This window comes from Equus quagga, unplaced genomic scaffold, assembly GCF_021613505.1.
Source record: "Equus quagga isolate Etosha38 unplaced genomic scaffold, UCLA_HA_Equagga_1.0 188_RagTag, whole genome shotgun sequence".
Classification (NCBI taxonomy): Eukaryota; Metazoa; Chordata; class Mammalia; order Perissodactyla; family Equidae; genus Equus; species Equus quagga.
Genome location: NW_025797802.1, coordinates 48,315 through 74,990, shown reverse-complemented (window position 1 = coordinate 74,990; position 26,676 = coordinate 48,315). Strand labels below are relative to the sequence as shown.

The window sequence follows — 26,676 nt, the reverse complement described above, 5'->3', positions numbered from 1 at the left end:
AATTAATGGGACAAAGTGGGATCTTTCAGAGTTAATGCCAAATTTTCAAATAAATTCTATTCCTTCAAATAGGAATCAGAGTGGCACAAGGACAGGAGTCTTCCCATTCCAGACTCTTGTTTTCCATCTTGGGATCTCCTTTGAAATGGGAGGACTTTCACCTGGATATAGAAACTTCATTTCCTTATACTGTGGGAGTGGCTCAGATTCCAACCAAAACTTCCCTATAACCTGAGAGCCATTCCTCTCTGCCAGTTTCCACCTCTCTACAATGGGAAAACTGTAATTCCTAAATAATGGAAGCCTTGTAAAATTAAGAAATACCAAATGACATTCCTTTATAGATGTTTCAAATTACAACAGGAAAAGGTCCTGAGATTTAAGTGGCTACATTATTTCCTGAATTTTATCTGTTCTTCACCGTATGGCATCTTCAGTTAAGGAGGTGACAAAATTCTGATGCAGGTCGCTGGCATTTATATAAGCAAAAAAGACTGCCTTGATGTTTTTCACTGTAAAAATCTGCAGCAACCACTACCCCCAACCTTTCCTTTTATTTAAATAATGATCAATTTCTGTGCTACCCTCTGTTCTCAGTGCTCTCCATTGTCAAGGCCAGGCTGGGAAATTGTCAGCTGCTCCTAAAAGAGCTAACCTGATAACTGTATCTGAAGACAATATAAGGGGCTCATCTCTTTATAGCTAGACCCATATTTATTTCTGGCTCAAATATTAAATGGCCACGCAGGCTGGGCTACACATCTTCAGAGATGTCATTCACACTGTCATCTGCTTCTGATATCAGGGGACCAAGAAAAGCAAATGAAATGACCACTATTTTACACAGCAGTTTAATTTTTGCACTTTAGTGAGGAAACAAATTGACCTTACCTCCCAGAGCTTGTGAGAACCCAATCTACACAACAATATGACAGTCAAAATTACATCATGTGTACTGAGCACAGCTAATCTGTGAGGCTTCTAGGAGGAGCCACAAGAAGAAGCTACTAGCCAAAGGAGTGGGTACTGAAATCTAACCCAATTGTCCTTCCAGAATACACGTTAGGAATCAAAAAAAAAAAAAAAAAACTGAACCCTGGGTCCCACTGCTTAGGCCAATTAAATTATAGTCTCTGGGGGTGGAACCTTGGCAATAGAATTTTATAAAGTTCCTAAAGTGATCCTACTACACAACTAGGGTTAAATAACACTGGTTTAAGCTGTAGAAGAGAATCTCTGTACTTGCACTAAACTCCTAGAATGTTAAAACACACTGGAAGAGAAAGCAATAGGAAGGTTTAATACTTGTACTGAGTTAAGCCATTATATGCTACTGAATTATTAATTTGAGGGCATTTACAATTCTTTTTATTAGGAACCAGTTACTTAAACAACTTAAATGTGTTAGAATAGGAGCATAATAAATCCCCCAGTCTAGTTACTGAAGCACAAACGCTTTCTATAGGGAAAACATGCATAAATATACACACTCTAGATGCAACACATCAAAATGCTGATGTATAATAATCCTATTCAAGAATATATTGTGAATATACAAAACTGAATATAAAACTCCAAATGACCTCTGAAATCATCTACTCCAAATCTCTCATTTCACAGAGGAAACTGAAACTGAAAACAGTTAAATTTTCAGTATCACGAAGTTGGTTGACAATGTAATTGGTTACTTCAGCCCAATGTACTCTTCTATTCCATAGTGTAACAGTGAAAACTTACAATATTTTAAGCAGTTTGTCAATCCATTCTGATTCTTCAGTACTTAACAAAAGGACAAACTAAAGTAAATGCATCCCCTATGTTTATGCTGCTTCTATCATAGTCATATACCAGGGTGTAGTCTCTGATGCTTGTTGAGAGCAGAACGATATCTGAAGGCTTTTCCACAATCATTACATCCAAAAGGTTTCTCTCCTGAATGAATTCTCTGATGCTGAGTAAGGTAAGTGCTCTGGCTGAAAGTCTTCCTGCATTCATTACAGTTATAAGGTTTCTCTCCAGAATGAGTATTCTGATGTTCAGTCAGATGAGTGCTCCGGCTAAAGGCTTTGTCACAATCATTGCACTTATAGGGCTTCTCTCCAGTGTGAATACGCTGATGCTGAGTCAGATGGGAGCTCTGGCTGAAAGCCTTTTCACATTTATTACACTGGTAGGGTTTTTCTTCTGTGTGAGTTTTTTGATGTTGAGCAAGAGATGAACAATGTCGAAAGGCTTTGCCACACTCAGCACACTCATAAGGCTTTGCTCCTGTGTGAATTCTCTTGTGTTGTGTAAGGTGTATGTTCTGGTTGAAGGCTCTCCCACATTCATTACACTTGTAAGGTCTTTCTCCAGTATGTATTTTCCTATGCTGAATAAGAGAAGAGCCATAACTAAAGGTTTTTCCACATTCATGACACTGATAGGGTTTCTCGCCAGTATGAATTCTTTCATGTTTAGCAAGAGATGAACTCCTAATAAAGGCTTTCCCACATTCTTTACACTCATAGGCTTTCTCTTGGGTATGAGTCTTCTGATGTTGATTAAGGTTTGAGAGATAACTGAAAGCCTTTCCACATTCATTGCATTCAAATGGCTTTTCTCTGGTGTGAATTCTCCGATGTTGAGTAAGGGATGAGCAGTAACTAAAGGCTTTTCCACATTCATTGCATTTGTAAGGTTTTTCTCCAGTATGAATTTTCAGATGTTGAGCAAGGGATGACCAGTAACTAAAGGATTTTCCACATTCGGCACAATCATAAGGTTTCTCCCCAGTATGTGTCTTCTGATGTTGAGTGAGGTTTGAGTGCTGACTGAAGGCTTTCCCACATTCATTGCATTCATATGGTTTTTCACCAGTATGAATCATATGATGACGGATAAATGTTGAGGGCCCATTGAAGGCCTTCCCACATTCATTACATTTATAAGTTTTCTCTCCAGTATGAATTTTTTGATGTTGAGTAAGATGTGTGCTCCTGGTAAAGGTTTTATCACATTCATCACATTTAAAAGGTTTTTCTCCTGTATGAATTTTCTGATGTTCCATAAAGTGGCCTCTCTGGCTAAACGCTTTTCCACACTCGTTACAAGTATATGGTTTCTCACCAGTATGAATTCTCTGATGCTGAACAAGATGGGTCCTCTGACTAAAGGCTTTCCCACATTCATCACATTTATAGGGTTTTTCTCCAGTATGAATTCTTTGATGTTGAGTAAGAGATGGACCCTCAATGAAGCCTTTTCCACATTGATCACATTTATATGGTTTGTCTCCAGTATGAATTCTCTGATGGTTTATAAGGTTTTCACTCCGGCTGAAGGCTTTTTCACATTCATTGCATTTGTAGGGTTTTTCTCCAGTATGTGTTCTCTGATGGCGAATAAGAGCTGAACAATAACTAAAAGCTTTCCCACATTCATTACACTTACAAGATTTCTCTTTTTTAACTGGATTTAAATTCTGTTTGACACTTGTTTTAGTAGACGTCTCTTTTGGAGATATTCCTTGTTGTGTTACAAGGTTTAAAGTCACATTGACGCTTTTTTCAAAGTCATTATTTACAGGGCCTCTCTCCCAAGTGGGTATTGTCTTTTCAGTTATTTTTATTTCTCTTGGCAGTGGCTGTTGGTTTGCCTGATGCCTCTCTAGACTGCTTTCAGATTCCCAACTTTCTAAGAAGTTGGAACTGCAAGGATCATCCTTTTTCTGTTGTTCCACTATTACCACCCGAGATGGCTGTTCTTCAGAAATGTCCAGCTCTGGGACTGATATGCTATTTTCTGGTCTTGTCTCCCAGTCTGAAAGAAAAATAAAATGCCTGTATTCTCTGAATAGAAGGGGGGGAAAACCTGTTGCTGTGAGAATGAACTAAAGAAATTAAAAATAAAGCCCTCAGAAATTCTGAAGGTTTTCAAATATAGCCCTATTATTTAGAAAGAAAGTTGGAAGGAGCTAACAATAACGATAAATAAAATATGAAAGTGGCAAGAGAATGTCTAATTCAATTTCATAATCTCTAAAAACCAGTAAGAGAACTCCATTTAAGGTGAGAGTAAATTAAAAAGTAACCACAGAGATGGCTAAGAGGAGACACAGATGGAGTGAATCTAAAGGAGGCAGTCTGAACTGGGACTCCTTGCCAATGAACAACAAAACAAAAATCTAAGAGCCAAGATGTCAAGACATGACAAACAGGAAAGACGTTTCTAAGATGCCATGGTTTTTAGCCTGGAACACTGCAGGAATAGTCATATCACTGCTGGAAATAGGAAAGTTGGAAATAGTAAATAACTTAAGGGGAGGAAGATATCAAGTTCAACTCTAGGTATTTTTGAGAATTAGGAAGAGAAATGGAGGACTAGACTATGGGTGTTTGTGGGGGAGTAGAAGATGCCAAAAGGAGTAGAATAACTAAGGTGTTCAAATATAGGATAGGAAGTATCAGCTCAAAAGAGCAAGGAAAAGGATAGCTGAAGCCACAGGAACATATGTGAGAAAAGAGCAGAGGTCTTTTCTCTGACCTGAGGGTCTTTAGGGTAATGGGATGAATAAAATATACTAATGAAAGAAAGCAGTTTATCAGCAAACAACAGAAGAAACAAAAGACAGGAAAGAACATAATCAGGAAGTAGAGCATTGCCCAAGACAAGAAAGACGACAACTAAGAGAAGCAGGCTAATCAATGCTGGCAGATTTAGTAAAGAAAATAGCATTTCTTTGGTTCCACTAGTAACAGGGAGGTACAGCAGATCCCAGAGAACCCTGAATCTCCTGTGCTGCCAGCCCAGTCACTATCACCATCATCATCACTGCAAGCATAAGCAGCGAGGCAGAAACCCAGAGCTGCCTACCATCCCCTCCGTAACTGGTACCACGGGTAATGGTGCAGCATATACATGTGCAGGCAGCCTCCTAACAGCAGTACTTCTCCAGCAGGGACAAGAAGATCAATAACACAGGTTCTGGGGAACAACCAATTGTTCAATATAAGAAATGGATATGTTTTCATTAACAGGAATGACACCAAGAAAGATACATTTGACAGCAGATGACCATAAAGAATACTTCCTGCAGGCACTTCACAATGAAGGAAATGGAGACCACGGAGTCTGATGCTGTTAAAAGAGAAGAGGGTGGAAGTGGCTGATCTCCAGCCCTGGTTGCAGTCCCAGTTGAAGGCAATAAACATCCAACAGACCATGACCAATGTTGTCCATGTTGTCATGTCTTCCACACAATAACCAACAGAGTTACCAGAACACCAGGGGTGGGGAAAACAATGAAATGCTGGACAAAGTTCCAGAAGGCAAGACTGAACAGAGCCATCTCTACTGCAGAAAGGACTTCCCACTTTACTACAAGCAAAGTCTACAGGTCTTGACCACAGTATTCCAACACTCTTGTGTATGGAGAAATAATACAGGGTGCTAACAAACAGGCTGCAAAAGAACAAGATAGACAAATGAGACAGAATACACATCAGGGTAATTGATCATGATTCTGCAAGGGCCAGGTCACCAAGAAAACCCAGAGAAGATGGCAATAAAGAGGATAAGGAAAATGATACAGACAAGGCCCAGGCCCAGTGGCCACCTGAACGTAGGTACCATCGCAACTTCTATTACCTGTACAGATGCCTATAAAACTGTAGATCATTTTCACAGAGATGAAAGCAGCCAAGTCGCCAGCTCAGAATAAGTCTGCTCCAAATTCTGAAGAGGGCAGGACCAAGGGCTAGCTTACCAAGACTACCATCACTGGGTCACATTCCAGTGTAAAAGTAAACAAAAGAATGGAGCTAAATACTTCAAGGGATTATCTTCTGCCTACTGACTGGATCACAGGAACTATCTACATTATCTCTGCAACACAGGTTTCTCATTATTATTTTTACCTAAATAAATCTCTTTTTAGTAATGACTAAAGCATTTTTTGAAAAGCCTAGGATTTTTTAATACACATTTAAATATTTAAAAATTTTTTTCTACCTGCTTAAGTTGGGATTTTTTTAAAACTTCCTTTTTCATTTGTAATAAAACTTGTTTTTTCCGAAAGTTAACAAACCGTAAGCACAAGTTAATAAAGCTCTTTAAAAAAAAAAAAGTTTTCTAAATTGTGCTTCATGAAACCATCTTCTAAGAGAAATATTTTAAAGGTGTAGTATGAAAAAAAGAATTCATGGTTGTTTGGGGTGGGAGGAGAAGAAATGTCATATTCTATGCAACACTGTTGGAAATTCCTAATGCCCAACTACATATTAAAAAAACCTCTGAGTATTCTTCCAGTAAAAGATCTGCTAAAATTTTAGCTAATCCAGTACTTCCCAAATTTGGACATGGCTTGTTTTTTTTCTACCCATAAAAGAGGACCCCCACTCCTATCCCATTAACTCTGGAGACATCCCCTTACCTGGAGTGACCAAGTTTGTACATTTTTCCAGGCTGAGATCTTTGAAGAGCTCTCTCTGCAGTTTTGGAATTGATCATTTACAAGAAAATCATTCATAATTTCAAGGATAGTCTGTTAAAGTGATAGGATCAGAAGCTACACCCTGAGATTAAGAAAGTAATAGGAGATGAAAAAGTGAAGGCTATAGGAATGAAATTCACTTTTGCCGAGTTTGGTTGGGAAAGCAAGGAGGCGGACTGGATTGTGGTCAGAAAGATAAAAAGTGTTGAGTAACAGTATTTGAAAATTAGGGTTACCTATTTCTGTTTAAAGGTACTAGCAATGGAGCCTGGAGACCCAAAAAGAAAACTTAGGGCTGAAAAATAAGGTGATAATTACGTGATTAGGGTCCCAAAGGAGGTACGAAAGACGGAATCCAGAGTCCAGGTCAAGAGGTTGCCTTTAGAAAAAAGCAAGAAGGATACCACCTCTGAAAGGAGTATAGAAACAGAACATATGTTGAAACAGTTAGTGTTTTGACAAAGCAAAAGAGAGTCCAGTTAGCTTCCCAATTCTCCACAGGAGACACTTTAAAGAGAAGCAAGAATCTACATTACAGACATAAAAAGCTCTTATCAGGCTGGTGGTTAGAGTTAATGACACTCATATGGCACATATCCATTACGTACCTACTGGAATGCTGGGCTCCATGATCCATGGCTCTGTCCCTTGCTCTAACTGGGAAATCACATCAGGTTTGGAAACTTGGAGTCCTGCTCATGGGGAAGAAAAAAAAAGGTACTTATCATGTAGTAAGGGATAAGTGCCATATCAGAATTCAGTCTCAGCACTTTGTTTTTAGGAAAGGATATGTAGGACAAATCTGATGGGAGTGTATAGCGTATAAAGCTTCAGTGTTACAAATCACCAGACATGGGTTCAGAAAAATTATTAGTTTGTCCTTCTACTTGCTAGGAGAGTAGAAACCTTTTAAAATTTAGGAATCTTTGGTTCCTTAACTTAAAGGCAAAACTCACCTAAGCACGAGAGAACCCCCATCCTCTACAGCCCCAGATATTAAATCAGAGAAGTCAGCCTTACCTATGGAGACCAGGTGTGTATAATTTTCCAATGTCACATCCCGGAACAAATCTCTCTGCACAGGATCTAGCTGTTTCCATTCTTCCTGGGTAAAGTCCACTATCACATCCTTGAAGGTCACTGATTCCTGAAATACATATTTCTGCTTAGCCATAAAGTATTTACATAAGAAGGGGGCGAAGTTAGCAATACTGACAGAAATAAGGCAAGCAAAAGGCTATCTGAAGAAAGATTTTGATATGTGCTCCTTTGTGAAACAAATATAAAAACAGTACCCCGTTCACAGGGTTATTGCAAGAATTAAATAAAAAATGTTCAATATGAAATGCTTAATTTAGGGTCTGGATCTAACAAGTGCTCAGTGAATGTTAGCCATCGTTTTTGTTCATCATCATCATTATCTCTGTGTTCCAAGATATATCAAGTATTAATAGTATACCTAATAACATCAATAATACATTTTATTACCTACAATGTGCAAGAATAGCCAAAAACGTTTTTGAAAAAATTTGGGAAGGAGACTTGCCCTACCACATTTCAAAATATACCAAGAGATATACCAAAATATACCAAAAAATAAAGATAAATTAAAAGAGAGTGGCCTTGTATGGAATAAAACTCAATGAAAAAAAGATAAAGTCTAAAAACAGACCCATGTTTATAAGAATTGAATAGGATTAAACAACTTTCAAGTTAGTTAAAATAAGCTGGATTAGTCACTAAATGGTGTTATAACAAATGACTGTCTATTTAAGGAAAAAAATAAGGTGGGTTCTTTACTTCATGGCATACACAAAATTTTGGCTGCATTGGAGATTAAATTCTAAAGAAAAAGCAAAATAAAACGGTAGAATAAAAGACACGAAAAGTTTTATAAGCTTGAATGTGAAAGGCAAAAACTGTAAGACAAACAGAAAGATTGACAGATATAACCACATAAAGATGTAAACTTTCTATATATATTATTCTATATATATTATTAAACCATAGACAAAAGGCGATATTCTGAATTCCTACAAATAATTAGCAAAAGAGATGGACGACCCACAAGAAAAACAACAAAAAAAGGCCAAGAACCCAAACAGGCAATTCACCTAAGATATTGTTAATAAACCATGAAAGAATGCTCACTCCACTAAAAATAAGTAAAATAATGAGATACCAGATTGGCTAGCACTGCTGAAAGTGCACATGTGCACTTCTGGTGGGAATCTATCTGGGGGCAATCGGACAGGATTTATCAAAACTTGAAATGCATATATCACTCAAAGTTTTATTGCTTGTAGGAATTTATTCTTCAGAAATACCTCAGGGTGTGAACATATGTACAAGCATCCTTGCAACATTGTTTGTGTGAAGGGAAAAAACGCAAATTTAATGTTCATTAATAGGATAGTGGTTAAAGAATTTACGGTATATCCTTACTAAAGTACTTTATGTAGACGTTTTTAAAATGAGGTATCTCTACATGTACTGATTAGGAAATATGCATATATATTACACATACATGTATACAGTATACATGGTATGATCCCATTTTTATTTTTATGAATAGGAAAGTTTATATGTAAATGCACAGAAAATAATTTGAAAGAAATATACTACTAAATATTATCAGTGGGACTTGAAGGCAATGCAGGGGAACTTCCTACTTTTTATTTACTACGTATTTGAAATTAGATGAGTTAATTTTATTTTAAAATAGGTAAATTATTGGGACTTCTGCTTCTAATCACAACAGAGCAACTGGACTGGCTCTCCCAGTGTAAAGAAAAATAAAACTGAACAATATATCTGAAACAAGTGTTTGAAAAGCAGGCAGGACAAATCTGTGATCCTGAGAGAAGGGAGACCGTCACATGAGCCTGACAATCCCCTCAGCTTCCTGCCACAAAGCTGGCATCCTCCAGACTGCAGTGCAGGGAGGCAGAGCCCTTGCAAAGCATGGTGGTTTTACTGAGCTGAGAAGACAAAGGTGGCAGCTCACAACTACTGAGGCAGGGGATTTGCAGGATGTATACCAGAGAGGAGGGAGCTACATAGAGGAGGAGCTCCAAAAATGTGGTGTAAATACAATCTCCATGGGCAACATCATTAGCAATATGACATCAATGAACCCAGAGTTAAGAAAAGACATGCACAATCAGGTCCCACAACAGCTCCAGCACACTTTAGGAACAGGGCAAGTTTAGCAACAAGTTAAAGCAACAAGTATGGTTTGCTCACTCCTTGCTAATCTCCAGGGACACGCGGATACATGTTTCTGAACCTTGAACAAGCTCTGAAAACTAATGCTTACAAAGTCACCAACTGATGATGTTACTGTATGCCTGGAGCAGTGGGGCAGGATGCAGACTGTCAGCACTGTTTAACATACAGGTGAAGACTTATGATGAACACACAGTGCCGAGTTTGGGCTCTGCACCACAGCTGGTCTATAGCAGGTGTATGCTGAAGTGATTAGCTCCTTTTAAGAATTCTGGACTCCAGAATTCAAGCAGGCTGCCCTGGGTAGAGACATTTCTCATGTCTCTGGGGATCACAGCTAGAGAGAAAGTACATCTGTGTGACCATCACAGAGGGAGGACTTGGAAGCCTGCATCTGATTTTCCCGGATTTTGCTTATGAATATCTTTTTCCTTCTGGTCCTGTTTTGTATTCTTTATTGTAATAATCTCCAGCCCTGAGTTATACTACCGAGTAGGGTGAGTCATTCTAGAAAATCACTGAGCTAAAGAGTGATCATGGGCCCCCTCCAAACAGTCCTAGAGTAAGATGATGATAGATCAGTCCTAACAAAGCTTATCATTCAAAAACAAACCTTGAAAGGATCAAGTTGTGGCCAAAGTGGGATTAACAAGGATTGGATTTACCCTTCTGCATGAAATAACAAAAAATTCCAGAAAAAATATATGAAACAACAGTTTCCAAGACAGTGAATCTCAGACAACAAAAAACAGTGATCCCTGAGAATGAGGAAACAAATAAAGCGAGTCACACAATTGGTCCAGCTTACTGCCTTGAGAGTTTCCACACAGTGGTGCAGGGAGGTGTAACCCAGGAGCCGCCCAGCCAACTCCCTGAACTGAAGAGATAATGCTGAGAGTTTGGGGAAATCAAGGTGACTAGAGTTCACAGGACAGAATACTGTAGAAGAGAGAGCTACATCAGCAAATAAGCAAGGAGAACTACGGAGGTTCCACCTGAGTATTCAGCAAAATATGAATGAGCACGCGGGTGTGATGAAACTATCGGAGACAGGGAGAGAATCATCCAAAAGGATTCAAGGGAACAGTACCAGCACTCAAAAGGGCTGGAAATAGAACCTGTTCCCATCAGTCAAACTGGAAAACTGCATAATTCATTAGGGATTGGGTAGAATACTCAGCAGTGGCAAATAAATGGCCTTAGACTAAATGCTGCTCTGGATTCACCTAACAAATCCTAAAAGCAAGACCTGAAAGGAACACATTATTTCAAGAAACTTAACCGCATCCCAGAAAAAGGCTCAAGAATATTTGACAGGAATACAAAAGTATGCAGAACCCAGTAAGGTAAAATTTAGTGCTGACACTCAATCAAAGATTATCCGGCATGCAAAAAAGCAGGAAAATACAACCTATAATGAGGGGGAAAAATCAATCAGTTGAAATAACCCAGAACTAACAAAGATGCTAGAATTAGCAGAAAAGAACACTAAAAGTTATTATGAATATATTCCATATGTTCAAAAAGTTAAGTAGAAACATGAAGACATGAAAAGAAAAAAAGAGCCAAATGGAACTTCTAGAGCTGAAAATGAGAATGTTCTGAGATGAAAAATACACTACAAAGTATTAACAGCAGATGAGGCACTGACAAAGACTGACAAATTCAAAGACAGAAATAGACACTATCAAAAATGAAACAGATAGGAAAAAAGAATTTCAAAAAAGAAATAGCTTCAGGGAGCTATGGGACAACTTCAAGTGGCCCAACGTATGTGCCATTGGAGTCCCTGGGGGAAAAAAGAAGGGAGAGGAACAGAAAAAATATCTGAAGAAATAATAGCTCACTATTTTCCAAACTTGATGAAAATTATAAAACCCACAGATTCAACAAAATCAATAAAATGCAAACACAAGAAACACAAAGAAAACTACACCAAGGCATATCTTAATCAAATAGGTCAAACCTAGTGATAGAGAAAATCTTATAAGCATCTAGAGAAAAAAAAGACAAATAAATATAAAGGAACAAAGATAAAAATGACAGTAGCTTTTTGTTGGAAACAATGCAAGCAAGAAGACAATGGAGCAACATCATTAAATACTACAAAGAAGAAAAACTGTCAAAATAGAATTGAGAAACAAAGGTAAAATAAAGACTTCTCAGACATAAAAACATGAAAGAATTCATCACCAGCACACTGCCCTATAAGAAACCTTAAGGAAGTCCTTCATGCACAACAAAAACAATAACAATGAAAATACAGATCTATATCAAGGTTTCTTGACCTTGACACTATTGATATTTTGGACCAGATAACTCTTTTAAATAATTGTGGGGGGCTATCCTGTGTATTGCAAACAGCATCACTGGCATTAACCTACTGGATACCTGTAGCACTCCCCACCAAGTTATGACAATCCAAAATGTCTCCTAAGATTTCCAGTTGTTCCTTAGGGGGCAAAATCACACTAATTGTGAATCACTGATCTACATAAAGGATGAAGACCACCAGAAATAGTAAACTACATGGGTAAATATATACAATATTTTTCTTACTATTTAAATCTCTTTAAAAGATAACTGACTACTTAAACAAAAATAATAACAAGTATTATGGGGTTTATAAGTAAAATAAATGGCAACAATAGCCTTAAAAACTGGGAGGAAAGAAATGGAAGTACATTATCGTAAGGTTCTTACATTATTCATGAAGTGGTATGTCACTTGAAGATAAATGGTGATAAATACGTATACCTAAAGCAACAATTAAAATAAAAGATTTATGACTGATAACCCACTGAAGGAAACAAAATGGAATCATAAGAAATATTCAACCCAAAAAGAATACAGGAAAAAGGGAATAAAAATACAGACAGAAAACAAATAGCAAGATGATAAACAAACTTAATCATATCAAATATCTAAATGCAAATATACCACATTAAATATAAATGACCTAGCCCACCACAATTAAAAGGCAAAGATTGCCAGAGTGGATTAATAAAGAGCAAAACCCAACTACATGTTGCCTATAAGTAACTCACTTTAAATATAATGACACAAATAAGTTAAAAGCAAAATGATGGAAAAAGATATAACATGCTGACACTATCAAATATCAAAGTAAATTTCAAGGCAAAACAATATTACCAGGCATAGAAAGGTCATTTCTCAATGATAAAGGGGTCACTTGATTAAGAGGACATAACAATCCTAAATGTTTATGTACCTAATAACAGAGCTTCAGAAAATATGAAGTAAAAACTGATAGAATTGCAAGGAGAAAAAGACAAATCCACATAATAATAGCCCAAAATTTCAATACCCTATCACAATAATTGATAAAACAAGTAGACAGAAAATCAATCAAGGATATGAAACACTTGAACGATACTATCAACCAACTTGACCTAAATGACATTCTGTGGTATACAGAATAACGGCCCTCCCAAAGATGTCCACATCCTAATCCTTGAAACTCATGAAACTGTTAGCCAAAATAGCAAGAGACTTTGCAGATGTGATCAAGTTAATAACTTTGAGATGGGGAAATTATCCTGGATTACATGAGTGGACCCAATGTAATCACAAGAGTCCTTATAAGAGAGAGGCAGAGTCAGAGCAGGAGACATGAAGATAGAGGACAAATCAGAACTAGAGAAAGAGATGTGAAGATGCCACACTGATGGCCCTGAAGATAGAGGAAGGGAACACAAGGTAAAGAGTACAGTCATGCACTGCATAACAACAGGGATATGTTCTTTTGTTAGTTTATTTTTTTAAAGATTGGCATCTGAGCTAACATCTGTTGCCAATCTTTTTTTTCCCCCTTCTTCTTCTCCCCAAAGGCCCCAAGTACATAGCTGTATATTCTAGTTGTTGGTCCTTTGGGTTTTGCTATGTGGGACACTGTCTCAGCACGGCTTGACAAGTGGTGCCATGTCCACGACCAGGATCCGAACTGGCAAAATCCTGGGCCGCCCAAGCGGAGTGCACGAACTTAAACACTCGGCCATGGGGCTGGCCCCCAGGGATATGTTATGAGAAATGCATCATTAGATGATTCTGTCAATGTGTGAACATCATAGAGTGTACTTATACAAACCTAGATGGTACTGCCTACTACACACTTAGGCTATACGGTACTAATCTTACAGGACCACCACTGTGTATGTGGTCCATTGTTGACTGAAATGTCGTTATGTGGGACATGAGTGTACATGTAGCCTCTAGAAGATGCAAAAGGCAAGGGAACAGATTTTACCCCAGAGCCTTCAGGGAATGCAGCCCTGCCAATGCATTTTGGACTTCTGACCCCAAAAACTGTAAGATAGTAAATGTATTGTTTTAAGCCACTAAGCTTGTAGTAAATTAATTACAGCAGCAATATGAAACTAATACACTCATAGAACACTCCACCCAATAACAGCAAAATATAGATTATTTTCAAGTGCTCACTGCTTATTTACCAAGACAGACCATACTCGGGGCAAAAGAATAGGTCTCAACAAACTCAAGGGGCTGGCCCTGTGGCTGAGTGGTTAAGTTCGCACACTCCACTGCAGGTGGCCCAGTGTTTCGTTGGTTCGAATCCTGGGCGCGGACATGGCACTGCTCATCAAACCACGCTGAGGCAGCATCCCACATGCCACAACTAGAAGGACCCACAACGAAGCATATACAACTATGTACTGGGGGGCTTTGGGGAGAAAAAGGAAAAAATAAAAAATCTTAAAAAAAAAAAAAACTCAAAAGGATTCAAGTCATACAAAGGATGCTTTCCGACAGTGCATATGTTCATTATCATGACTGTGATGATGATTTCATGAGTGTATGCCAAAACTTATCAAGTTATATACTTCAAATATGTGCAGTTAATTGTCACAGTACAGGCATATCTCACAGATACTGCAGGTTCAATTCCAGACCGCTGCAACAAAGCAAATATTCCAATAAAGCGAGTCACACGAATTTTTGCTTTTCCCAATGCATATAAAAGTTATGTTTATACTAGTGTAGTCTATTAAGTGTATAATAGCATTATGTCTAAAAAAATGTACATACCCTAGATAAAAAAAAACTTTATTACTAAAAAATGCTAACTATCATCTGAGTTATAATCAGAGAGTTATAATCTTCAGTGAGTTATAATCTTTTTGCTGGTGGAGGGTCTTATAAAAAAACACAATATTCGTGAAGCACAATAAAATGAAATATGCCTGTATATCTCAATAAAAAATAAATGCCAAAAGTACTAGAGCTGAAAGTGGGAAGAAGTGGGACCATTTCTTTGGTAAGATGATTAAATTGTGGGATAGGAATTAAGAAGAGAGTAAAAGTCTAAGAAGGAGCCTGATTAAAGGAAGGCTTGAGGTTGATTATACCTGGTGGAACAATCATTACCTTTTTGTCAAAATTCTCAGTTATTGGTTTTTCCTAAAACAGTATCATGTCACTTTCCTCCTCAAAAACCATTAATGGTCCACAAATGACCTACAGAATAAAGCCTTCAACTGCTTATCTAGACAGTTGAGCCCTTTCATATTCCAAACTTATTCAACCATTTGTTTACCACTTGCCAAAATAAACCATCTCTTCCAAATTTTTCTGAATCCTATGTAATACGTGCTAATTGTTACGTGTGAATCTCTGCTCATAATCTTCTCCATACCCGGAATCCTCATACCTCCCACCTTATATATTTGTTCAAATATTCAAATGCCACCTGTCCTTTGGAGTTAGTGCAAATCTCACACCCTTTACGAGCCCTTCCAGACAACACATATGTTTGTCATTCTCGATTTTCCATGGTACTCATTTCTCCTTTTTTATATTTATCTGTTTTGTTTTCTGCAGTCATTTGGTCTATTCAAGTCAAGGATCAAGTTTGTACTACTTCTGCTCTCTCGTCACGGGAGCATGGCAAGATACTAAGCAAGAGGTAAATGGTGAATGTGTTAGTTAAGCTGGAGAGGCAGAGCTAGGAAGAAGGTCACTGGGCAGATGGGAGCCCAGGATGAATTGCCAACATTGCTTTTTGGATAAACACACCCTACAGCAAAAGAATACACAGTCCCAGTAAGGACTGAAACGGCACTTCAGGAAATCCCAACTTACCTGAAAACTGGCTGACGGGGGTAGAGTATGTCTCCCTTGGAGAACGGCAGACTCTGGAGAGGACAGATCTAGGGGAGGAAGAAGAAACCATGAAGAATTCTGTTCAACTCAGCTGCTCCCAGCAATCCATAAAATCCACTTATTTTTCTTTATGAAAATAAGAGGAACTATGCCATTTCCTTTACTTCTCAGAATCCTGAAAAAGAAACATGGTAACTGCTGACTGGAGCCCTGGTACTCTCAGCATTACTAGTAAAGCATTACTATAAGATTCACAATTTTGTCCCCAGATACTTAGTCATATGGATCACACAACTCAATGTATATTCCTCATTAAGTAGAGCAAAATATTTCTGCTGCCTTCTCTGCTACATATAAAATATGAATAATCAATTACTTTCCAAAAGTCTTCCTAGGCCCTTTGAAACTTAGGTATTAATGCAAATTAAATATCACAATGACATATACTACTTATACTACCCACCCGCCAGAATGTCTAAAATTAAATAGACACGGTCAATACTATCTGCTGGCAAGAATACAGAGCAACTGGAACTTTTGTACATTGCTGTGGGGGGTGTAAATTTATCAATCACTTAGGAAAACTGTTTGAGAGTATATTCTAAAGCTAAACATATGCCTGCCTTATGAGTCAGCAATTCCACTCCTGTGCATATACTCATAGAAATGAGGGCTTATGTCCACCAAAAGACTTGTACAAGATTGTTCATAGCAGGTTTATTCATAATATCTTCAAATTGGAAACAATCCAATTATCTTTCAACAGGAGACTGGATAAACAAATCATGATATAGTCATACAACAGAATATTATTCCACAATATAAAAGAATGAGCTACTGATATACCTCACAACATGGACGTATCTCATAAACAATATTGAGCAAAATAAGCCAGACACAAAAGAATACATACAGTATGACTCCATTTATATTAAGTCCAAAAACAGACCAAATTGATCTACAGTGATGGAAGTTAGAAGGGCAGTTACCTCTAGAGAGTGACTGGGCAGAGGCACAAGACTTCTGGGGCATTAGAAACATTCCACATGTTAGTGTGGGTGGTGACACTGGTACATAACATATAAAAATTAATCAAGTAGTACACTTAAGATTTGTGTACTTCATGTATGTAACTTATACACGAATAAACAAAACAAAAACAAACTTTGCTTTTGGGTAGGTGTATTCAGAACAATGGTTGACAGGAAAGCCCAATTTAGAAGCAGCGATAAAGGGAACTATTATTCTAGATTTAATTTTTTTGTTTTTCAGAATGATTAGCCCTGAGCTAACATCTGCCACTACTCCTCCTTTCTTTTGCTGAGGAAGATCAGCCTGGATCTAACATCCATGCCCATCCTCCTCTATTTTATATATGGAACGCCTGCCACAGCATGGCTTGATAAGCGGTGCATAGGTCCGCGCCCAGGATCCGAACCAGCAAACACTGGGTTGCTGAAGCGGAACATGCAAACTTAACTACTGAAAAATCCCAAAGAGAGAAAAAAAAGCAAAGACTTATAATGAAACCATTTTGGCAGAATTAAAAAGAACGTTCATAAAAGAAATAAGGGCAAAGAATTGAGGAGGAATGATGTCATCAACATGGCAGAATAAGTGTTTTCTACCATCTTCCGCCCAAAGAACACCAATTTAGATAATCACCCATGGATAACAGTGTCTCTGTGGAAGTCCAGGAGTCCAGTGGAGAAGTTCCAGCACACCACTGGAGTAAAAAAATCCAAGACTGGAAGCACTGAAGAGGGTAAGAGGAACACCTTCCCTTTATGAGAATCATCCCTCCCCCAAGGTGGCACAGCTCAGTGCCAAGAGAGACCTTCTTGGCCTATAATTTCCCTCATGGGGGAAAGTAAGGCATGTGACCATCCAGCTTCTGCAGCTGTGTGGGATGCCACCAAGAGACCTACTTCATTCTTGTCCCATCTAGAATGCTGAGGTGTCCTGAGTGACTCAGGGGAAGGGAGCAGTTGGGAGAAGAGCAGTCAGGGCCGTCAGAAAGCATATCAAAGGAATGTGGATCCTACTAACCACTTCACAGACTCCATCAGGAAGCCTGCCAAAGAGCCACTGGGATGCTTTGCCTGTGGATCCCCCTCACTGGCCCACAGGTACCCCCAATGCTCTGTGCACTCCACCTACATACTCCTCTACCCTGTAGCCAGTTCCCTGTGCACACCCTGATGATGGCAAGAGCAAGCTCGTATAGACAGCTAGGGAGCACATGGAGAGAACTAGCCTGACTCTGCAAGACTGGGAGTAAGCACTCAAACCTGAGCATTAAGAACTGCCAAGCAAAAGAAAACAGGAGGCTGTCAGCATCCAGCCTGACTCTGCAGGATTGAGAGAAAGCATACAGTCTTACGAATCTCCCCCAAAGAGGGAATAAGAAGTGTAAAACAGACATATTCACAGAAGGTCTGAGAAAGCCTGAGAATCCCTAACAGGACGGACAGCAGGTATTTCTCTCCCAAACCCAGTCAGTAAACACTGGAGGAGGTGACTACATCTTCAAAGGTAAAGACAGCAACACAAGACATCAAGGAACATGAAAAATCAAGGAAACATGACACCACCAAAAGAACAGAATAATCTTCCAGTAACCAACCATTAACAAATGAAGATCTACAATTTGCACGATAAAGAATTCAAAATAGTTGTTTTATGGAAGCTCAATGAGCTACAATAAAACACAGAGAAATGATTAAATGAAATCAGAAAAACAACACACAAACAAAATAAGAAGTTTAACATAGATAGGAATGATAAAAAAGAAACAAACAAAAATTCTGGAGCCAAAGAATACAACGAATGAAAAGAAAAATGCAACAGACATCAATTTCTGGCTGGATCAAGCAGAAGAAAGAACCTATGAGGTGGAAGACAGCTCATTTGAAATTATCCAGTCAGCGGAGAATAAAGGAAAAAAACAATGCAAAAGGGTCAAGAAAGCCTACATGAACTATGAGAAACCATTAAAAGAAACAATCTATGCATTACTGGAGTCCCAGAAGGAGAAGAGAGAAAGGAGCAGAAAGCTTATTTCAAAAAATAATAGCTAAGAATTTCCCAAATCTTGTAATGGAACATTCAAATTCATGAAGCTAAAAGGTCTCCAAAACATTTCAGCTGAAAAACATCTTCTCCAAGAGACATTATGATAAAACTGTCTAAAATCAGAGACAAAAGAGAAAAATTTAAAAGCTGCAAGAGGAGAAAAAATTCTTCTCACACAAGGCCACCCCCATAAGGCTATCAGTGGATTTCTCAGGAGAAACCCTTCAGCCTGGAGAGAGTGGAATGATATATTCAAAGTGCTGAAGGAAAAAACTGCCAATCAAGAATACTTTACCCAGCAAAGTTGTCCTTCAGAAATGAAGGAGAGACAAAGACTTTCCCAAGCACGCAAAAGCTGAGGGAGTTTATCACCACTAGACTTGCCTTATAAAATGCTGAAAGGTGTCTCTCAAGCTGAAATGAAAGGCTGCTAATTAGTGATATGAAAACATATAAAATTACAAAACACACTGGTAAACATAAGTATACAGCAAAATTCAGAATACTCTAATACGGTAATATGGTGATGAGTTAATCACTTAATTCCGATATGAGTTAAAGGATTAAATTATTTAAAAATAACTATAGCTATAGTAATTTATTAATGGCTACAAAATATAAAAAGATGTAAATTGTGACATCAAAAACATAAAATGGTAGAGCATGAAAAGGGTAGAGTCTTTGTATACAACCAAAGTTAAGTTGTCATCAGCTTAAAATAGACTGTTACATCTACGAGATGTTTTCTGTAAGCCTGGTGGTAACCATGAAAAAAAAAACCCTACAGTAGATATACAAAATATAAAGAAAATAGAATCAAAGCATCCCACTATGAAAAATCATCAATTCATAAAGGAAGATAGCAAAAGAAGAAGAAAGGAACAAGGGAACTACAAAGCAGCCAGAAAACAACTAATAATATGGCATTAGTAGGGCCTTACCTACTAAGAATTACATTAAATATAAATGGACTAAATTCTCCAATCAAAAGGAATAGAGTGGCTGAATGAATAAAAAAACAGAACCCAATTTTAGGTTGCCTCACTTCAGTTTTAAGGATACACATAGGATCAAAGTAAAGGGACAGAAAAAGATATTCCATGCAAATGGAAAGCAAAAGAGAGCAGAGGGAGCTATACTTGTATCAAACAAAATAAATTTTATGTTAAAAACTGTAAAAAGAGATAAAGCCATTAAATAATGATAAAGGGCTCAATTCATCAAGAGGATATAACAATTATAAATATATATGTGTCCAACAATGGAGTTCCTAAATATATTAAGCAAACACTAATAGATCTAAACAGAGAAAGAGATAATACAACAATAGTAGAGGATTTCAATACCCTACTTTCAGCAATGGATAGGCCATCCAGAGAGAAAACCAACAAGGAAACACTAGACTTGAACCATACTTTAGACCAAATGGACCTAACAGACATATACAGAACATTTTATCCAATGGCAGAATACATATTCTTCTCAAGCACACATGGAAAATTCTCCAGGATAGATCATATGATAAGTCACAAAACAAGTCTTAGCAAATTAAAGAAGATTAAAATCACACCAAGTATCTATTCTGACCACAACTGTATGAAACTAGAAATCAATAACAGAAAGAAAGCTAGAAAACTCACAGATATGTGGAAATTAAGCAACACACTCCTGAACAATCAATAAGTCAACAAATAAAAGAGAAATCAAAAAAATATATTGAAACAAATGAAAATGGAAACACAACATATCACAGCTTATGGAAGGTAGAAAAAGCAGTTCTAAAAAAAAAGTTTTAGCAATAAATGTCTATATTAAGAAAAAATATCTCAAATAATCTTTACACTTAAAGGAACTAAAAAAAGAAATAAGCCCAAAGTTATCAGAATGAAGGAAATAACAAAGATCAGAACAGAAATAAATGAAATAGAGACCAGAAAAATAATAGAAAAGATCAATGAAAATAAAGCTGGTTTTTTAAAAAGGTAAACAAAACTGAAACACCTTTAGCTAGACCAAGAAAAAAAAAGACTTAAATGAATAAAATCAAAAATGAAAGAGGAAGCATTACAATTGATACCACAGAAATACAAAAGATCACAAGAGTCTAATAAGAATCATTATACGCCAGCAAATTGGATAACCTAGAAGAAACTGATAATTCCTAGAAACGTACAATCTACTAAGATTGAATCATGAAGAAAGAGAAAATCTGAACAGACCAACGAGGAAAAGGAATATTGAATCAGTAATCAAAAACCCTCCAACGCAGACAAGTCCAGGACTAGATGGTTTCACAGATGAACTCTAGAAAACACTGCAAGAAGAATTAACATCAATTCTTCTGAAAGGCTTCTAAAAAACTGAAGAGGATGTAACACTCCAAAATCATTTTGCAAGGCCAGCATTACCCTGATACCAAAGCCAGATAAGGACACTATGGGAAAAGAAACCTACAGGCCACTATTCCTGATGAATAAAGACACAAAAATTCTCAATAAAATATTAGCAAGCTGAATTCAACAGCACATTAAATAGATCATACATCATTATCAAGTAGGATCTATCCCTGGGAAGCAAGGACAGTTCAACATACCCAAATCAATAAATGTGATACCCCATGTTAACAAAATGAAAGACAAGATTCATATGGTCATCTCAATAGACGCAGAAAAAGCATTTGACAAAGTTCAACATCCTTTCATGACAAAAAAATTCTCAACAAACTACTATAGGGGGAATGTACTTCAACATAATAAACACCATATATAACAGGCCCACAGCTAATATCATACTCAATGTGAAAGACTGAAAGCTATTCCTCTAAGATCCAGAACAAGAGGAGGGTGCCCAGTTTCACCATTTTTATTCACCATAGTACTGGAAGTCCTAGCTAGAGCAATTAGGCAAGAAAAAGAAATAAAAGGCATTCAAATCAGAAAGGAAGAAGTACAATTGTCTCCTTTTGCAGATGACATAATATTATAAATAGAAAATCCTAAAGACTCCATGAAAAAAACTGTTAGAACTAATCGAAAAATTCAATAAAGCTGCAGGATATAAAACCAACGTACAAAAATCAGTGGTGTTTCTGTACACTAACCAGGAAATATCTGCAAAAGAAATAAGGAAAAGAATCTCATTTAGAATAGCATCAAAAACAATCAAATACTTAGGAATAAATTTAACCAAGAAGGTGAAAGATGTGTATCCTAAAAACTATGACACTGATGAAAGAAACTGAAGACAACACAAATAAATGGAAAGAGATCCCATGTTCATGGATCAAAAGAATTTATATTGTTAAAATGTCCATACTACCCAAAGTTATCTATTGATTCAATGCAATCCTGATCAAGATTCCAATGGCATTTTTCACAGAAATAGGAAAAACAATCCAAAAAACTGTATGGAATCACAAAAGACCCCGAAAAGACAAAGCAATTCTGAGAAAGAACCAAAAAGCTAGAGGCATCACACTTCCCGATTTCAAACAACATTACAAAGCTATAGTAATTAAACCATTATGGAGCTGTCATAAAAACAGATACACAAGCCAATGGAACAAAATTACAAGCCCAGAAATAAACTCTCCTGTATATGGTCAACTAACATTTGACAAAAGAGCCAAGAAGACTTAATGGGGAAAGGACAGTCTCTTCAATAAAAGGTACTGGGAAAACTGGATAATCACATACAGAAGATTGAAATTAAACCTGTATTTTACATTAAGAGTGAAAATTAACTTGAAATGGATTAAAGACTTAAACGAGACTTAAAACCTAAAACTCCTAGAAGAAAACATAAGAAAAAAGCTCCTTGATATTGGTCTTGGCAATAATTTTTTCAATATTACACCAAAAGCATAAGCAACAGAAGCAAAAATCAACAAATAGGACTACATCAAACTGAAAAGCTTCTGCACAGCAAAAGAAATCACCAAAATGAAAAGACAAGCCTTGGAATGGGAGAAAATATTTGAAAATCGTTTCTCAGATAACGGGTTAAGATCAAAAATATACAAGAAACTCATACAACTCAACAGCATAAAAACAAAGAATCCAATTAAAAGATAGGCAGAGGACTTGAATAGATATTTTTCCAAGGAGACATACAAATGGCCAAGAAGTACATGAAAAGGTGCTCAACATGACTAATCATCAGGGAAATGCAAATCAAAACCACAACGAGCTATTACCTCAGATCTATTAAAATGAATATTATCAAGAAGACAAGAGGGGCCAGCCCCATGGCCGAGCGGTTAAGTTCGCGTACTCCGCTTTGGCGGCCCAGGGTTTCACTGGTTTGGATCCTGGGCACGGACATGGCATCGCTCATCAAGCCATGCAGAGGTGGCATCCACACAGCACAACCAGAAGGATCTACAACTACAATATACAACTATGTACTGGGCGGCTTTGGGGAGAAGAAGGAAAAAAAAAAAAAGGACTGGCAACAGATGTTAGCTCAGGTGCCAATCTCTAAAAAAAAAAAAAAGACAAGAGGTAAGTGTTAGGATGTGGAGGAAAGGGAACCCTTGTACACTGTTGATGGGAATGTAAATTGGTATAGCTGCTATGGAAATATATACACCACATTTTCGTTATACATTCACTCACTGATGGACAGCTAGGTTGCTTCCATGTCTTGGCTCTTGTAAATAACGGTGCAATGAACATGGGGGTGCAGATCTCTAAGACAGTGGTTTCATTTCCTTTGGATATATACCCAGAAAAATAGGATTGCTGAATAACATGGCAGTTCTGTTTTTAATATCTTGAGGAACTTCCATACTATTTTCCATAGTGGGTATACTAATTTACATTTCCACCAACAGAGGGGATATGTGTGTATGTGTGTATATACATATGACGTGTATATATATATGTGTATTGCGTCTTGCACATGCACACACAATGGAATATTATTCAGCCATAAAATAGAAGGAAATCCTGCCATTTTTGACAACATGGATGGCCCCTGAGGGCATGATGCTAAGTGGAATCTAAAAAAGCTAAATGCATTAAAACAGAGTAGAATGGTGGTTTCTAGGGGCTGGGGGGTGGGGGAAATGGGGGAGATCTTGGTCAAAGGGTACAAACTTCCAGTTATAAGATAAATAAGTTCTGGGGATCTAATGTACAGCATGGTAACTAAGTTAACAATATTGTATTACATACTTGAAAGTTGTTGAGAGTAAATCTTAAATGTTCTCACCACATACACATACATACATTCACATACACACAAAGACAAACATGTAAGGTTCTAGATGGATTAACTAACCTTACTGTGGTAATCATTTTACAAAATGGGTGTAGCAAATTATCACGTTGGACAACTTAAACAATGTTATGAGTCAATTATATCTCAATAACGGTGGAAAAAAATCTTTCTCAGTAATGTTTTGTAGCTTTCGGGGTACAGCTCTTGCAAGTTTTTCTTAGATATATTCCTGTTTCATATTTCGGATGCTATTGTAAATGGAGTTATTATTTTTCTTACAATTTTCAATTGTTCATTGGTAATATAATGAAAGACAGTTGACTTTTTTAAATTAAACTTTTTGTTTTGAGATAATTGTAGATACACATGCAGTTGTACGAAATAAAACAGACTCTTTGTACTCTTTAAAAAAAACTGATGACAAATATAAAGTATAGCTCAAACCTAAATAATACAAAGACTTCTAACGATATTAAACAAATGCAAGAAAAAGGACTGTATGATAATAGTTAGGTTAAACCAAATCTGACTGCATAGCTGTACCTAAAGAACGTAAAGACAATGACAATGCAGAGGGAAGTCTATAGTGACATGTCACAGGGCTCTGTCCTTACCCTGACCTGTTCAATGACATGTAGGAAGAAATAGAAGAATGCTCATTAAATATGCTAGTGACATAAAGTTGGAAAGGAGTGTTAAAAGACTCACAATAACTAAGATTCTTAATTATTCTGACAAGCTGAAACACGTGGCCAAAAAACTGAACAATCATAAATGTGAAGTCCTCACATTAAGAATAAAAAACAACTCTATTACACAAGGATGACATAAATCTAGTTAACTGCAGTTTATGTAAAAAAGATCTAGGGTTTGCAGCATAACATTGCTGATTTTTTAGAAGCTAATACAATCTGACACTGAACAGTAGAAGTATAATCCAAATCAAAAGAAGCAGTACATCATACTTTTAGGTATGTTCAAAACATATCTAAAGAACTATGTTTAATTTTAGGCAATGCACTGTAAGAAGCATGCTGTCACGCAGGAGAATTTTCAAAGAGGTCTAGATATATCACGTGAAGACCCATCAAAGGTACTGAGGCTATTCTGGTTAGAAAAGAATTTGTGAGTAGGAGTTGCAACAGCTGAATTCACATATCTGAAGGGAAGTAGCCAGAAAGAGAGAGCAGTCTCTAGCTTTTGGGGACTAAGAACTAAGATCAACACAGAAGTTACACAAACAGGCACTTCTGCCTAATATAAGGAACTAAAAACAAAGAGCCAACAAAGTTATAGTCTGCAGCCAAAATGGAGAGTTTAATGCCACACTGTTGAAGCACAGGCTTAACAGATGGCCATCTGCCAGGGATATTTTCAAAACTGGTGCATTGAAGGGAGGATTACCAAGAGTTTTTCTGACTGCAAGATTATCACTCTAATATTTAATAAGCAGAAGTCATGGAAGGATCACAGATATTCTGAATCATTGCTCCTTTTCATTCCCCAATCCCGAAGCCAGGGAAAATTAACTGTTCCTGCAAGCCTCTCCCTATAAGGTCAAATGAGTCTCCCAGTAAAATGTAATCCAGTTTCTTTTCTGGATCCTTAAATATAAGTTCCTGGCTTCCACCTCTTCCAGCTCTGTCAAGCATTTGATCTTCAAGTCATTAACTGTTCTTTTATCACCAACATCCCACTCTCCCCCCAGTCGTCCCCACTACCTTCCATCTCAGTTCATCCCGTTCCTCTGGAACTTGGACACCAGAGTTTCCCAAGCAGCGTCGTAGCTCCAGCTGGGTCCTCGATCTAGCGCTCAGATGCCCAGCAGAGAGTCTGAGCCCTTAGACACGCTCAGATTGGCTGCCCTGAAAGACACAGGATGGAGTCAGCAGCGTCTGTCACACGATCACAGAATTTTGCATAGTGGCCAAGAAGTCCTTGGAAAAGGGAAGTGCCCAGAGAGAGCAATAAACAGGCATGTGGCACTCCCGCTGAACAAAAACAAGAGTGGAGATCGAGTACGCAGGTTCAGCACCAGATTCGAAAAACCCTTGGTGCCTACCCTGAATCTTGCCAAAGGCACCCAAAGACCCGGCCCGTTACCTCTGTGCACCCTGACGGGCTCACACCCCCGCGGGCTCAGGAAGACACACCTGTTGCGGAGCGGAAAAGCTGGAAGGTGGACAAGCAGGGCGGGGCCCGGGTCCAGTCCTTCCTCCCAGACCGGAACAAAAGAACAAAGCCCTCCAAGGGATCAGGCCGGAACCGCCCCGCACTGGAGGAGGCCAGGGGCGCCCCCTTCGAGGACTCCCCCGCTCCCTCCCGTAGAGGCCGCCTCAAGCAAAGCGAGAAGGGTGACGTCACGGGGCCGAAGGGCTGCCGGTTGCCATGGTGATACCTGGGGTTCCCTCCCCCTGCAGCAATCCACACACTCCGATCCCGGGTCCGGAAGCTCAGGGACAATCACCAAACCTAGCTCAGAGAGCCAAAGGGGCTGGACTTCCTCAGCACCGACGTCTTTTCACGCCTACGGCCGG

General features: G+C 38.0%; 1 protein-coding gene across 3 annotated transcripts; it reads right to left on the bottom strand.

The window, feature by feature from the left end:
- Positions 1-835: 835 nt before the first annotated feature.
- LOC124233300 (zinc finger protein 184-like) lies at positions 836-26,661 on the bottom strand. 3 transcript variants are annotated; one of them, XM_046650462.1, is made up of 6 exons: positions 26,538-26,661; positions 25,861-26,004; positions 15,821-15,888; positions 7,493-7,619; positions 7,081-7,164; positions 836-3,801 (listed from the first exon to the last, which is right to left on the bottom strand). In XM_046650462.1, exons 2-6 carry the CDS (start codon positions 25,865-25,867, stop codon positions 1,841-1,843), a joined length of 2,247 nt encoding a protein of 748 aa, XP_046506418.1. In that variant the 5' UTR covers positions 25,868-26,004; positions 26,538-26,661; the 3' UTR covers positions 836-1,840. The 3 variants fall into 3 exon arrangements, with proteins under 3 accessions (XP_046506418.1, XP_046506417.1, XP_046506420.1); XM_046650461.1 differs by lacking the exon at positions 26,538-26,661 and adding an exon at positions 26,293-26,531; XM_046650464.1 differs by lacking the exon at positions 26,538-26,661 and adding an exon at positions 26,243-26,262.
- Positions 26,662-26,676: the final 15 nt, after the last annotated feature.

Bases quoted from the DNA above. Each gene is read 5' to 3' on its own strand.
- LOC124233300 (XM_046650462.1), bottom strand. The intron at 7,620-15,820 runs GTAAGTTGGGAT...TATGTATTTCAG, and splicing joins CCCCGTCAGCCAGTTTTCAG to GAATCAGTGACCTTCAAGGA. The intron at 3,802-7,080 runs GTACGTAATGGA...TTTTTCTTTCAG, and splicing joins GGAGCCCAGCATTCCAGTAG to ACTGGGAGACAAGACCAGAA.